The following is a 14,561-nucleotide window of genomic DNA, read 5'->3' as shown; positions in this document are numbered from 1 at the left end:
CATCAAATATTGCAAAGTTGTGGCCAGTCAGGGAGATGGCCATCTACAACACGTGTGGTAGTTAAGCCCATGCTTTATGAATTTAATATAATTTGAGTAACTATTTGGGTCGCGTGTTTGTTTAGAGGACTTCCAAGATTGATTCCTTTAGATGAATGGATGTTTGAGCTCTGTTGGTAATATCCTCTTACAGACTCATAGACTCAAAACCACTTTGTTAGAATAAGAAGAGACCAAGAATATGTATGGTAAGGAGAAAGTAAAATCTATTTTCACAGCAAGTCTTGGTGAAAAAATACTATTCATTGCATTACTCCGAATTCGGGTTTCCAGTAGTTAGGGAACATTAGAAAAAATAACATAGTCTACAAATCACAAATAAAAAAAAAACTTTTATTAACGATTGCAATAAATATCATTCACTAACCAATTAGCAATTTTATAATTTTCTAAAGAGCACAAACTTATGCACAGCATACTCGTGCACTTGAAATCTAACCTAAGCGTCACCATTTAATCTCATCCCTATTAAGACTTTCCAGGAAGTCAATCAGAGTAGGATAAACGTGGTCTGGATTTATATTGGAATGCTCCTTCCATTTGTCCGATTTGTTGGTTATGTGCACACTACACCAGCCGGCATTCAGTGCTCCTAAATAGTCCGTTTCCAGGGTGTTACCTATATGCAATGCCTGGTCCTTTGTAACCCTAGCCAGTTTCAAGGCTTCATCAAAAATTTCACTACCAGGTTTAAGAACGTTTTTCTCATACGATGTTAACACAAAGTCGAACTTTGGTAGATCCATTTCGCCTATAATTTTGTGTAAACTTGGGTCGTAGTTTGAAATAATTCCGATCTTCTTGCCCAGCTCTTTCAAACTTTGCAACAGCTCGTCAGTGCCTTCGCATTTATTCCAACATTCTGAAGTTCTATATTGGGTAATTAAAGTATTAGTGATCACTGTCAAGTCTTCGGCGGGGATATTAGTGCCAGCTTTAATGAAAATTGAGTAGAGCAGAAGTCGCCACCAATCTTTCCAGTGAAGTTCACCGGTTTGTCGTCCGAAGTTCGGATACAACCGCGCCATTCTCTTGAATTCCACGCGGAAGTGCTGGTTGAGGAGGGTCGGGTCAATATTTCCATATCCTAGTGATTCCGCAGTCTTGGCATATTTGACGCCCGCTGGGAATTTGGCTTGCAGCAAAGTGTCCGTCACGTCGAATGTTATTAATCGGAAGCGACTAAGGTTCTTCACTAGCTTCCCAGAGCTCATATTGAAATGGGGTTGCTTTCGACTGCGCTGGATGAGCGACCAGATACAGGAAATTGCCAAACTGAAAGAGACCCTGATTAACTTCCATCAAGTGTTAATATCAATTAATCTTGTACTTATTGGAGCTCAATCACGCCGGCCGCAGAGCACATAATCCAAATCCACCCGCCACCGGCGCTGATACTAAACACACCAGATAACAGCCGCAGCTGATTCTGACGACTTAGTGAAATCAACGTTCAAAGCCAAAGTCAATTATGCAAGTCTAGAGGGAGTTTTGCAACTGATTTTGGATCAGTTTCTGTTCTAAGTTGAAAATAGATTTTGTTGGTGAATTATGAAAGCGTTGGCGAATAGTTCAGATGTGATTAACTTCAAGTTTCGGGTGTAACATCGACATTTGCTCGGAAGTGATAGAGCTGGGGTGAACTTGATATCCTTCCGCCAAAATGTGCATGCTTACATCTAATTCCGTTGTATGATCGAAAAAATGAATATTGCTGAAAACATTAGGGGTTTGGGTAAGATTTAGAGCTATTGAGATAAGAAAAGTGAATCACGCACCATTGTGTCGGGAGAAGATTCAGAAAATGTACGCCACTAAGGATATGTGCAAACTGGAGCATAGCTGCCGAGCGTTCTGAAAAGGTGTTTGGCGTAATTTCCTGTGGGAAGATAAGCTGATATAGTAGTTTATCATTCGAGTATAGGCAATCGTCCAGCGTAGTACAAGCACGAACGCAAAAGTAGAAAATAACAGGCAAGAAGTCCGCTGCCCTCATTTTGAAATTACGAGATTTAGCAGAATTACGAGTACGTTCAATAATTTTAACCTGGGTGGTCGTTCTAATTAAATTTTTGAATTCAGGGAATAATTTATACTTATACACTCTGATCACGTCGGAGGTTCATTTTCATTGGAAGGAAAGCTAATTGTTCAGAAGAGTGTTCTCCCCGCCGATTTTAATGATGCTGCTAAGGATATGCGTCTGATTATTTATGATTGGGTTAGTGGTACTAAGCCATTGAAGTCATGCTATTAGAAAACGGGTTTCTTTCGACGCTGGATGTTGGAACTCAGCTGTGAAAGGGTACCTGAGTAAAACAGGCTCATAATCCTAGGCAAAGCCAATGCTTACCATCCACCTCCTGGTGTAATGTGAAACGTAGTACTGTTAATACATTTCAAGGCCTATGTTTAAATTAGATTGTTGCGTAATCGATTACACTGGTCAACATGGAAAAATGAAGAGACACTTTGATGGGTGCTCTTTACTGATTTTGGGTCGCTGAATAAGGATATGACCCTCCGTTGTTTCCATCATCCTCCATTTTTCTGTCACACCCCTATTTTTGTCGAAATTGAGGTGAAGTTGGTAAATTTCGTCTAATCTGCTCATTTTACAATTAAAATTATAACAAAATAATGATAAAGGCTATGTCCTACGATAAACATCTTACGGGATTCGAGGGGGTGAAAAAACAGGGATCAGGGGGTATTTTTTCAAAAATCCATAAAAAAATCAGCATTTTATGAATAGAAGATGTGAAGGGGGGGGGGGGGGGTATTGAACTGAATCATAAGGCTGAGCAATCAAAAAGTATGAAAAATACATACGTGCATCTATTTTGACGTTTTTTTCCTTTTGCTAGCGTCCTCCGGTGTTTCTCGAATTTGAGTCCAACAGTAGCCCGCCAAATCCCAAGGATTCCATTTTCCTGCGTATCTGTTCTCCGTTTGGGCAATCTATTGATGCAATCTTTCACCATACTTGTCCAAAACGGTTCCACAATATTCCGGGAGAAAATTCAAGTGGGAGTGGAGAAAATGAACTTTCAATGACATATTGCAACCTAAAGCCTTATAAGATTTAAGTAACTCATCTGATCTTTTGCAATCGAATTGCGGCAAACAAAAATAAAAGATTCCCAGGCCCTTTTCCCTTTTCTTGACAAACTGTTGGAGAAAGCATCGTCATCAAATAACTGTTTAATCTGACCGGGCCCCACAAATATTCCTTCTTTGATTTTGGCATCACTTATGTGCGGAAATTTTTGCTTGAGGTATAAGAATCCTTTACCTTCCTTATTTAGAGCTTTAACAAATTGTCTAAAAAGACCTAGCTAATGTGAAGTGGCGGTATAATGAGTTTAAGGTTTTGTGTAAAACAAAACCTTATTAAAATCGATTTACTGTCTGTCCGTGTGTCCGCTCAGCGGTATGTCATCTTCTTCGTCAAAGTCATCTGCATTTGAGGTCATGGCGAAGACTGCAGTGGCTAGGACAAATACAGCGTGTTTATAACAGTAGTGGTTTTTTGGGTGAGTTTGGTTCAGGCATCGTGAATCATCAAAATAGCATCGAAAACCGCAATTTTTGCGTTCTCCGCGCTGTACCACTCAGCCACTCGCTAATTTACCTCCCGTGCATGTTATACTTTTAAATTCCACGGAAACGGTTTTCGCAAGCGTTTTCAATAATTTTGTGGTCTGCTCCAAGGGAAGTTATCCTTTTACTACCGCATTTCCGTCCATGATCGGTGTTCCCTGGAATTTGGGTAATCGTTTTGTCAATTTGCATCACAGCTTCATGTGAAGTATTCTTTTTTTTCCTGCGACAAATTCCACATCAGGCGGGTCGTTCAAAAGCGGGGTCGGCTCGTCTTGATCGGTTTCGCCATTTTACTTGTCAATTGAGTTCTCGTCAGCGCAAATTATTTGTCCATACCAGCGAAGACGCCTTTCTCGCATATCGATCTGGATGTTATCATAGCATGTTACTCCACTGATTTAATGTAACATCTTTGTCTCCATTTCCGCGAAGCACCGTTCATTGTTTTTTATAGTCGACCAGAATTCAGAACAATGGAGGGCGGATAACACTGCGGTAATATTTGTATTTGAGACGTTCGTTAATATGACGGTCACAAAGAACTTCAGTTGTGGAGTGCCATTTTATCCTGATGAGTGGATCAATTTAGAACGCATTAGTTGATAACATTAATTCGAGAAATGGAAGCCGCTCAGTTCTAGGCAGGTCATTGTCACTGACAAGGTTGGCAAGGTGGGTGGCGTTGTTTGTTGTTCAAGCCCAAACTCTTATTCTCAGAAATAGGAAATAACTGAAAAAATATATGTTTCAAAGAAACTAACAAGCAAAAACTCAGAAAAGTGAAACTACTACAGTGGTGGCTTGACACTTTAGAAGGTGATATCAGAGCCGCCAGACTCTCCCGGACTAGGCATATGGTCGAGAGAAGTGGCGAACTCGGTCTACAGGAGCCCGCCCCACAAGCTAAAAAATATATTGTTATCGATTACTCGGGGGATTTCAATATGGAAAGTCAACAATTGATCAGATATTCCCATTGAAGCAGATACTGCAGAAGTCTTGGAAATATGTATTGGTGTCTATTAAATCTTCCTCCTCAATCTCCCTGTCTATCACGCAGGATTGTCGAGAGGGGGGTGGAAAGGAGAGGATTCCCCTGGGTCCGGGCATTTATCGGGGGCCTGGAATAGAAATTTCAGAGAGAAAAGGATAATATGGGGCTGTTATAATGTTCACCTCAGGCCCATATAATTTTCACCCCGGCCCCGATTTTTTAATTCGGGTCCGGATTTCCTCTCTACGGCCATGCTGGCACTATTGGAAGAAGGCGTGAAGGAGAAAATGATGATGCTTAACGAGGGAGGGCGGGAAAATTTGGCCTAAAAATAAACGAAGAAAAGACCAAAATCGAAACTAGAATAGAAGATGCCAATCAGACAAAAAGTAACGTTCTACGATTATAACTTGGAACAAGTCAACAGTGTGTACTTAGGCAAGGAGGCACGTGGTCTCCGAAACAATTGTATGCGGAAGGAAAATAAAAATATTTACGGTATAAGGAAGAACACCTAGTTCTTGTTAACTTATCGTATTGCCAATTTAAAAAAATAAAAATGTGTGCAGGAAAACAAAGTTCACAATATATAAACCTTTAATTGGCGATGAGACATGACGTGAAGTCCTCTCAGCCTCAGTGAGAGCGGACAACGTATGATGAATGAGATACAATAGTGAGTTGCTCCTATTATACAACATCCACATTTAATTTCGAAAGCTTCAGTAAGTAGGTAACGTACAGAATATGAACGACAGAAGAATTCCCAAGTGCCTGTTCAAAGATAAACTTCACGAGACCTAAACTCGTCAGCCGCGCCGTATCCAGTTCGGTGGTCTAAAATTTGTTTAAAAAATAAATATTCTATAGTAGCGTGAATTCACGTTGGAAAGAGTTTTTAGCCATTATCACTTTACAACCGAAAGGATTCAAAATTTGTTGAACTGATGAAAATTTCATCATGAATACCCTCAATTCATCAGTTTTGGCATATTGTCAATTAGATACGATTATTCAAAATTTCTGTTCAAAATTAAAAGTTTCCCTTCGTTTTTAAATTTTTGTCATGCGAGAAATAGTAACTTTTCACGTTGGAAACTGTGGTAACCAAATTGGTCGTCAGGTAGGTCACCTCTATTTGCATGTCCGAGTATTTTTCTAACTATCTTTTGCTTGTCTAAAACCAGTTCTGGGAACTCATAGCTGATGAACATGGCATTGATTCCGGTGGCCACTTCGTCGGTCACCATCAATTGCAGGCGGAGCGGTTGAACGTATATTTCAATGAGGGCCGAAACAGATTCATTGCGAGAGCGGTTTGTTTGGATGGCGATCCGGAGGGTATAGCGAGATTACAAAATTATCCTTCTGGAAAGTTATTTAATCCGGAGAACATGGTAGCTGGGTTTAGTAGCAATGACAACAATTTTGCGAAGGGTTACTTTACGGAAGGTGCGGAATTGATGGATATCGTGTTGGAATCAGCACGCAAGGAAGCAGAGTCCTGTGATCTACTGCAAGGATTTCAGATTGTTCATTCGATAGGGGGAGGGACAGGATCAGGAACAACTGCACTTCTCGTTAAAAATCTAGCTGAAGAATATCCTGACAATTTGATCAGTACCTACACGGTGATACCGTCCCCAAAAGTTTCGAACATTGTCGTTGAGCCCTATAATAGCATTTTGGGTTTGCCGCAACTCATTGAAAACACACACATGACCTGCTGTTACGACAATGATGCCCTCCACGACATTTGTGTGAAGACATTGAAACTGTCTGCCGCCAGCTATAACGACATGAACTTCATCATATCGCACACCATTGCAGGGCTAACTGCTTGTTTTCGCTTCCCAGGTCAACTGAACAGCGATTTGCATAAGTTGTACACAAATATGGTTCCGTTTCCGAATTACCACTTTTTTGTGCCTAGCTTTGCGCCGCTCATGTCGACCCATCGGGCAAAAATGACTAAATTGACGGTTGCTGAAATTGTCTATCAGGTTTTCAACTCAAATAATTGGCTCGTATCCTGCGATACTGCGCGCGGTAAGTTCCTCACGGCTGCTGCAGTCTTCCGTGGCCGAATGTCCCCGAAAGAAGTCGACGTCCAGATGAAAAATGTTCAGCGCAAAAATCAGAATTATTTTGTTGAATGGATACCGAACAATATAAAAAGTGCAATTTGTGATATTCCTCCGAAAGGATTGAAAATGTCGGCCACCTTTATAGCCAATATCACTTCGGTACAGCATGTCTTCCACCGTCTTCACAAGCAATTCGATGCACTGTTTCGGCGCCGAGGTCACGTGCACTGGTACATTGGCGAAGGGATGGAGGAAGCGGAAATCATCGAAGCAGGAAACAGTGTCAAGCAGTTTTTTAAAGGTTATCAAGGCTTGGAAGCTGAAAAGGATTCATCAGAGGAATCGTTGCTGTGTGGATCATTGGACATTTAGAAATTAGTTTCCATTTTGCAAATAAAAGAGAAATTGTCGTGGAAAAAGTTTTTAATTTCAAATGGATTTCATTTGAGCCATGAGATCTTCGAGGCTAACGTCGGCTCCGGGAGGTTGAGAGGATGCGGCTGCTGCTTGATCGTCTTTTTCGGGTGCTTCGTAAGCAAGCTTTAGTCCGGTCTCCGAGGTAGTTGGTGGAGGCAACGGCTCTTCTTCAGTCGCGCCAACAAGTTCGATTCCCCATTCGTTTTCTTCATGCACTGGGCCTTCAGCTTCCTGTGAAACGACTTCTTTCTCCTCTTTTGGTCGGGATTTGAATTCCTGTTGCTGCCTTATACAGTGTCGGTCGTCGCAATTTGGATTGGGCTTCAAACTCATCTTTGGGAAGAAATCGATCAACGCGTTATATCCCAAGTAATCGGAGACCTCCCCGAAGTTGAGTAGGTACTTTAGAGTGTTCTGAACTAACATTCCAGCAACAATGCCCATGGTGGTTGGAAGACTTGCTGCGCAAACTCCTTCTCGTTTGAGGGTCTTTTCGTCGATATTCTCGGCCACGACCAGAGGTGGCGCACAAGCGAAGCAGGCGGTGTCTCCCGGACGAATGAATTGAATGTGACCCGATACAGCGTTCTCTGATACACCTGATTCGAACCAATTGAGACCCAGCTCGTTGCATGCAGTGTTGATGGCCATACGGGCTTCGAAATTATCGACACAACTGAGCACAAGGTCTACGGGAGTTCCTGGTTGCCGACCGCCAGTCCGAATCGTGTCCAAAAATGTATCGAACGAGTCGACAGTGGTAATGTTGTAGTTGTGGGAATGGATTTCTACGTCTGGATTGATGAAGTTCAGGGTGTTTGCGGCTGCAGCGACTTTCGACAGGCCAGCCTGATCGGGAGTGAAGAACAGTCGGTTCATGTTCGCTAACTCGACTTTGTCATAGTCGAATAGAATCAGTTTTCCTACTCCACACCTGGAACGGAGGAGGAGTTACAAATGAAAGTAACAACAGTTGATTATAAGGAAAGTTTACCTTGTCAGCATATCGGCAGTAACACTTCCGACTCCTCCCACTCCTACGATTGCCACGGACTTGTCACGTATCCTTTCGTAATCTTTCACGATGCCCATTCTCTGCAGGGCCATCAAACGACTGTAGGGGTTACTATCCACGACTTCTGCCGACATTTTTTCGATTTTGTCGCGACTTGCTTTCGTCGTTTTATGTAGTTCCAATTCATTCTTTAACTCGTCGAGTTTCGACTTTAGTTGTTCTATGGCAGACATTGTTATATTGTTAAGTGATTTTTTTTCGCGTGAGTATTTAGAAACTATCTGCAAGCACTTTCGATGTAAACGAGCACTCGGCAGAGGAAGGGTTTGCCAACACGTCAAGATGAAATGTCAGATGGGCATATAAACAGGTGGTTGGTTGATGACGTTGGTTTGTTGTTATGTGGTGAATAAGGAACTTGGGAACAGTAATTCGTGGTGAGGAGAGTAAGGGGATTTCCCGTTCGTTTAATTGTAACTAAATTTAGCTAAAGATGCTCTGTGAGTGCGAAATGAGTTTAGAGCAGCACTAATCGGTCTGCGGTTTATATATTCGAAAACTGCACTATAAATATGTTCTTGATAAAGCTAGTCCATAAATATACAATGATTTCGATTCTATGACGGATTCACTGCAATTTCTGGATCGTGAAAGTAGTTGTGATCTTACATTATTTTAAAAATGTATTAGTTTCGCTTAGACGCTGTCTAACCTTTGCTCTGGGACCTTACCCTTACAGGGCAGAGGGGAGGCAGCGTCTGATGGGTTGCCTTATTCTTTTTCTTCGAATACTTGGGTTCTAAGCCAAAAAAAAGAGGGTTCGTGGACCAAAAAAGTGACAATAAGTTGCCGTCTGCCGTTTTAGTTTTATAAATTCATAAGACCGTAACTGCTGCGGGGTTGACAAGGGAGCAGGATCTAATCGGCTTAGATCGTCAGACCTAGTCTGTAGCGCAGCTCCCCACCCTGCAACCAGAGGTCTCTTTAAGGAATTATTATCGAAGTACCCGCAGCCTGGTTCTGGATATAACTAGACAATCGCAAAGGAGGGACCTGGGGTTCCTTCCCCTCTTTACAACTGCGACAGTGCATGGTCCCCTATAGGCCAATACCCTGTGTAAACTAACATAATCCAGTATGACGTCTGCGCGCGTCTAGCCGACAAACTGCAGTGATCGGATTTTGCTGCAGGAGGACCAGATCTTCCTTGACTTGGTGCAAATGGTGAGCCCTTGCTATCTTATAGTTTTGTGGGTTTTTGGGTGTCAAAGAGAGCGGCAGGTATCAAGAGGGGCCAATATATAAAAGCTTTATGTTTTATGATCATAAAATGTAAATCTGATAATTTCGTATTAGGTACAACAAAAATTACTGCAGTTTTGAATCCACGCCCCTTTTAGCTGGGGTTGTAGGCTTTTTGAAGCTACTATTATATTTCGCTGCTGAAGTGTTAAAGATGGACTTTACCATTAATATAATACCTTCGACAATTGTATAAGACACGAATTGGTCTTCGGAATATTCATACACTCCCCGACAATGGACATAGGTAGTCTTAAATTGTGCGTTACTTCGCGTCACATATTGAGGCCATCGATGAACATGTACTCAATGTAACGATGTTGGTTGTTTACATATTTTTTGGTTCAAGTTGCAACGCGCATTATTGTTTATTTTCGGTCAAAAATATGTCCGGCATTTACAAATTTAAATTTACAAATTTGTAAACGTTGGTTAATATTTTAAATGTATAAAAAGATGGTATATTGGTGGATAAATTTAGTCGAATAATTAACGGAGGCATCGGTGCTCACGCCAGTTTGGATAAATGACAAGAAGTTAGCCAACATTAAATTGATCTGAGGAGCCGGATAACGAAGTTAAGAAGTTGTTTTTATTTTTATAATATAATTTGGTGCAAACGAATTTGAAATTTCCATTGGTATTTAACTCTTAACTCCCTGTTAGTGAAAAAACAATCAGCAAAATGGCAGAGAATAGCAATAGGATCCCCCGACAAAACGACTTTGCGAGTATCGTGAAGCTGAGCCGCAACTTCGGGAAGGACAGGCGACAGAGACACTCCGCGTTGATTTCCGAGGCGAAACCTACCGCGGATCAACTAGAGAAGTATGCAAGAGAATATGGAATGACGGAGGACATCTACTTGGTCCTCATGACCTACTTCTAGATAGGGATCAACGAATTTGAGACTACTGATGTCACAGCAAGAGTTGATCGGTCATCCGCTACCCCAGAGCGTATACGCCTTGAACGAATTGCTATTCCCAAGTTTGATGGGGAGTATAGTCATTGGAAGACCTTCAGCGACCTATTCGAGTCCATGGTGGAGAATAACGAATCACTCTCCCCTGTAGAAAGGATGCGGTATTTGAAAACGCACCTGGTGGAAGAGACTGCCAGAGTAAAACAACATTTGGAGGTCAGCAACGATAATTATATCGCAGCATGGGAATTATTGTGGAAACGATTCGTGAACAAGAGGGCTAGCCTTTGGAATTAGCAATTAAGTTGATCATGCACACAACTCCCGTGGAAGGCATTGGCGTGAACATGAAGCACTGTGATCTACTGGTAATCTATTCAATCTTCCAGAAATTAAATCAAGAATCAAAGCGATTATGGGATACATCATCAGGGACGTCACTAGACATTCCGAAATTGACAATGTTTTTGCAATTTCTAACTAGTCGCTTCAGAACTCTGAAAGCTCTTGGTTCTCTAAAGAAGAACCAACGAGTAGAGGCACTCATGGCCAAGGATGCTATCGAATGTGACATGTGTCGAAAATATCATCAAATGTACCAATGTGGCAAATTCAAGTCAATCAAGCAGCGAAGGGACATCGTACGAAAAAGAAATTTGTGCTACTGATTTAGGAAAGGACACAACGTGAATAAATGTTCATCTACAAGTAGATGTAGGTTGTATTTTAAAAAGTACTATATCTCATTGCGAAGCTTCGTTACGAAAGCAGCCCCTCAATCGCCTAATATAAAACGACGTAGCGTTAAAGTCAGCGTATTTGGCGTGGATGCTAAATCATCAGTACAAACGAGAGGTTAAATTTTCCTTATGCATAAAGTCGAAAGAACCTCAATGTGTCCATCCTCATCATATCAAACATTACCAATGTTTGCCCGGCTGCGAAGACTACAGCCCAACTACCCAATGAATTAGAAAGTCGAAGATTTAGCTGATCGTGACTATTGTAACCTTGCTAGGACGTATTGCTAGGAGCTGATGTGTACCGCTCGACACTATTACCGGGATTTAAAAAAAGATTTCCATTGGACCGACTCGCACGATGAGGTCAGACGCAAGTATCACATCGATGATTGGTATCGCAAAAAGCATGAAGCAGCTGTTAGAAAGATTTTGGGAAATCGAGGAACAATCGCCAAAGCCTTTTTGGATTCAAGACGAGCAAGCCGCGGTTACTTGGTATGAGAATACAACCAAATGGGACATAATGGGAATATATGTAGTCCGACTTTCATTCAGAGAGCAAACACTGCGCCCGAATGACGGAATGGCGGAGTTCGGCAAGATTTTCAACAGATCTTGCGGAGGAAGCATCCGTTTGAGGCACTGAAACATTACAAGTTGAAGACTGTTACCTACAAAACAGTCAGCGCCCCTTACTTGGCCATTCAGACCCTACAACAACTAGCGAACACAAGAAGATTTATATGGCAATGATGTTCTGTCCGGGAGTGCCATCATCGAGGAAGTTAGTAAATTACAATAGGACCTCATAATGGTCCTCATGAAAAGGGGTTTCAAGCTGCGTAAATGGAACCCAAACAACAGGGCAATTCGAGATACGATTTCAGCATGTGATCCAAAAGTCCAATTGCCTCTAGATATCAACACTGCATAAAATATTAAAACGCTAGGACTACGATGGCTCCTGGTTAAGGATACATTCACATTTAAACTGAACTTGAGTCCGGACCTCAAGGAGACACTGATGAAACGGCAACTTCTAACGCAAATAACAAGACTGTTTGCCCCGATCGGTTGGCTGCATGCATCATCATTGGAAAAAAGATAATGGAGCAGTTGTGGATTAGTAAAACGAATTGGGATGCGGAAATGGACGATGAACTCAATACTTCAAATCATCTCAGCCATCAATGCTCTTAAACGGAGTAAAGCTGCTGGGTTTGACGGCCTCTTCATACAGGGTGCGGCAGCATAAATTCCTTTTTTCAAAACTCAATAAAAACTATTGTATGCATCGGAAAATATTTTTTTAATTTTTTGTAATGTAGGTACATGTCTAAAGTTTTTATTTACATTGTTTTGAAGATCAAATCTGTTATGTGACGTCCCCCATTCTCCATACATTGCGTAAACCGATTTCTGGCGTTTGTCATGACTCTTGTTAGCATAGCAGGTGTTATGTTGGCAATTTCTTCTTGGATGTTGGTCTTCAAATCTTGTATGGTTCAAAAATTCAAAAAAACCCCATCGAAAAAAATCACAAGGGGACAGATCGGGAGAGCGTGCTGGCCATTCCAAATCGCCTCTAATTGAGATAAGGCGCTCTGGAAAGTGTTCCCTCAAAACAGCCATCGATGCTCTTGAAGTGTGTGCTGTTGCACTGTCTTGTTGGAACCAAGTGTCCCCCAAATCCAAATTTTCTAGCCGTGGGAAAAAAAAATTCTGCAGCATGTTTATATACCGGTCCGAATTCACTGTCGCTGTAACCTCATTTTTCTCAAAAAACCGGGGACCAATAATTCCAGCTGAGGAAATTGCACACCACACTGTGACTTTGGGTGAATGCAAAGGCTTTTGATGCAATTCTCGAGGGTTGGTGTCAGCCCAGTAGCGCATGTTTCGTTTGTTAACCGACCCACACAAATGAAAATGGGCTTCATCGCTAAAAAAAACAATAGCACCCTCGGGACGACATCAAGAAGAAGCTCACACGCGTTCATCCGAGAATTGAAGCCACGTTCTGAAAGTTCCTGCACTATCGCCATCTTATAGGGATGAAAATGAAGATCATCATGAAGAATTCTTCTCACAGAACGATCAGATAGTCCAAGGGCAGATGCGTGTTTGCGCGCAGAACGCCGTGGCGATCGCAACATTGACGCTCTCACTGCTTCAATGTGCTCAGGTGATCTAACGGGCCGAGGGACTCCAGTTCTTCCTTTTGTCGCACTTGCAGTTTGTCTGAATGTAGTGACCCATGTAACAATTGATTTGCGGTCTGGGACGGGAGCCAACGGGGCTAAATTAAAACGATTCCGAAATGCACGCTGTGTTGCAATAACCGAACATCCGCTTGAAAAGTAAACCTCAATGGCAAAGGCACGCTCCTCACTATTCCAAGGCAAGATGACGACTAAACCGTGTCGGGACAAAACTTTACAGTATCCCCTCTTGAACGAGACCACTAGCGCTCCGCTATGACATCAACTAACTGAGTGGCGCGCATTTTAAAAAAGGAAGTTATGCTGCCGCACCTTGTAGTTATTTATCGCTGCACCTGCAGTTTCTGCAGATCTGATACTTCCATTCGTTCGAAAATCCCGGGACCCCATAAGAGTGTAGAAGGGGTTGATTGTTAAGATTTCAAAAAAGCACCTATTTTGAGTGTGACAATTGGAGGGATATATGCGTGCTCCCTATCGTCGTAAAGATAGTGGCTTAAATAACCCTGAAACGCATCTTGAAAGTTCAATGTCTGGTCTTTGCTCTGGATCCTAATGCATTGATCACATCAACTTCCTACGGATCATCTTAGAGCAGGATGCGGAGTTTAAATCTTCGCTCACCTGCTCTTCATTGATTCCGAGAAACTTTTCGATAGTGTAAACAGGCAGTGTGTCTTGCGCACGAGAGTCAATCTGAAGAAACAAATAGCTTTTATCAGAGCGACATATGATGGCACAAAATCTTAGAGGATTTTGGGGTCCAAAGTGGAGTTCGCCAGGATTGCATCTTATCTCCAATGTTATGTCTTCTTGTTATTGGTGACGTTCTTCATACTGCCTTGTTCAGAGGACGGGAACGAGTTCAATGGACTACAACATCTTTCCTCAAACGCCTCAACTATGCTGATGGCATCTGCCTACCCTCTCATCGGGTCAAGGACATAGGCTAAATGGCTTTGGATTTGGAAAGAAAGGCAAGTAGAGTTGGACTGAAGATAACAACAAAACCAAGGGTCTCAGTCTGATGGGTCACCATCACAGCATTGAAAGCGTTGATCACTTAAAACATCTAGGAACCGTGATTTCTGACGAGGGTAGCACCGAACTGAATGTTATCCGAATCATTAACAGCACTCGATCCGCTTTCGCTGTCTTGTCTAAAATTTAGAAATGTATCATAGTTATCT

General features: G+C 42.0%; 4 protein-coding genes across 4 annotated transcripts; 1 reads left to right on the top strand and 3 right to left on the bottom strand.

Moving 5' to 3' along the window:
- Window positions 1–366: 366 nt before the first annotated feature.
- Window positions 367–1,543, bottom strand: LOC119656870 (rhythmically expressed gene 2 protein). Its single transcript, XM_038063528.1, has 2 exons — window positions 1,391–1,543; window positions 367–1,335 (listed from the first exon to the last, which is right to left on the bottom strand). Exon 2 carries the CDS (start codon window positions 1,272–1,274, stop codon window positions 507–509), a length of 768 nt encoding a protein of 255 aa, XP_037919456.1. The 5' UTR covers window positions 1,275–1,335; window positions 1,391–1,543; the 3' UTR covers window positions 367–506.
- A 62-nt stretch (window positions 1,544–1,605) lies between these two features.
- Window positions 1,606–2,065, bottom strand: LOC119656871. Its single transcript, XM_038063529.1, has 2 exons — window positions 1,839–2,065; window positions 1,606–1,774 (listed from the first exon to the last, which is right to left on the bottom strand). The coding sequence occupies exons 1-2, from the start codon at window positions 2,054–2,056 to the stop codon at window positions 1,633–1,635; spliced, it is 360 nt and encodes a 119-aa protein (XP_037919457.1). The 5' UTR covers window positions 2,057–2,065; the 3' UTR covers window positions 1,606–1,632.
- A 3,489-nt stretch (window positions 2,066–5,554) lies between these two features.
- LOC119656868 (tubulin beta chain-like) lies at window positions 5,555–7,157 on the top strand. Its single transcript, XM_038063526.1, has 2 exons — window positions 5,555–5,783; window positions 5,848–7,157. Exons 1-2 carry the CDS (start codon window positions 5,727–5,729, stop codon window positions 7,117–7,119), a joined length of 1,329 nt encoding a protein of 442 aa, XP_037919454.1. The 5' UTR covers window positions 5,555–5,726; the 3' UTR covers window positions 7,120–7,157.
- LOC119656869 (ubiquitin-like modifier-activating enzyme 5) lies at window positions 7,153–8,412 on the bottom strand. Its single transcript, XM_038063527.1, has 2 exons — window positions 8,159–8,412; window positions 7,153–8,098 (listed from the first exon to the last, which is right to left on the bottom strand). Exons 1-2 carry the CDS (start codon window positions 8,410–8,412, stop codon window positions 7,177–7,179), a joined length of 1,176 nt encoding a protein of 391 aa, XP_037919455.1. The 3' UTR covers window positions 7,153–7,176.
- Between the last annotated feature and the right edge of the window lie 6,149 nt (window positions 8,413–14,561).

This window comes from Hermetia illucens, chromosome 5 (assembly GCF_905115235.1).
Source record: "Hermetia illucens chromosome 5, iHerIll2.2.curated.20191125, whole genome shotgun sequence".
In the NCBI taxonomy this organism is placed as follows: domain Eukaryota; kingdom Metazoa; phylum Arthropoda; class Insecta; order Diptera; family Stratiomyidae; genus Hermetia; species Hermetia illucens.
Note: the sequence above shows the minus strand (reverse complement) of the source record. Positions and strands in the feature narration are given on the sequence as shown.

Excerpts from the sequence above, each read along its gene's own strand:
- LOC119656871 (XM_038063529.1), bottom strand. The coding sequence starts at position 2,056 with ATGAGGGCAGCGGACTTCTTGCCTGTTATTTTCTACTTTTGCGTTCGT. Across the intron at positions 1,775-1,838 it reads AATCTTCTCCCGACACAATG|CAATATTCATTTTTTCGATC; the intron begins GTGCGTGATTCA and ends TAATGTTTTCAG.
- LOC119656869 (XM_038063527.1), bottom strand. The coding sequence starts at position 8,412 with ATGTCTGCCATAGAACAACTAAAGTCGAAACTCGACGAGTTAAAGAAT. Across the intron at positions 8,099-8,158 it reads ACTGCCGATATGCTGACAAG|GTGTGGAGTAGGAAAACTGA; the intron begins GTAAACTTTCCT and ends CCTCCGTTCCAG.
- LOC119656870 (XM_038063528.1), bottom strand. The coding sequence starts at position 1,274 with ATGAGCTCTGGGAAGCTAGTGAAGAACCTTAGTCGCTTCCGATTAATA.
- LOC119656868 (XM_038063526.1), top strand. The coding sequence starts at position 5,727 with ATGCGAGAAATAGTAACTTTTCACGTTGGAAACTGTGGTAACCAAATT. Across the intron at positions 5,784-5,847 it reads GTAACCAAATTGGTCGTCAG|TTCTGGGAACTCATAGCTGA; the intron begins GTAGGTCACCTC and ends GTCTAAAACCAG.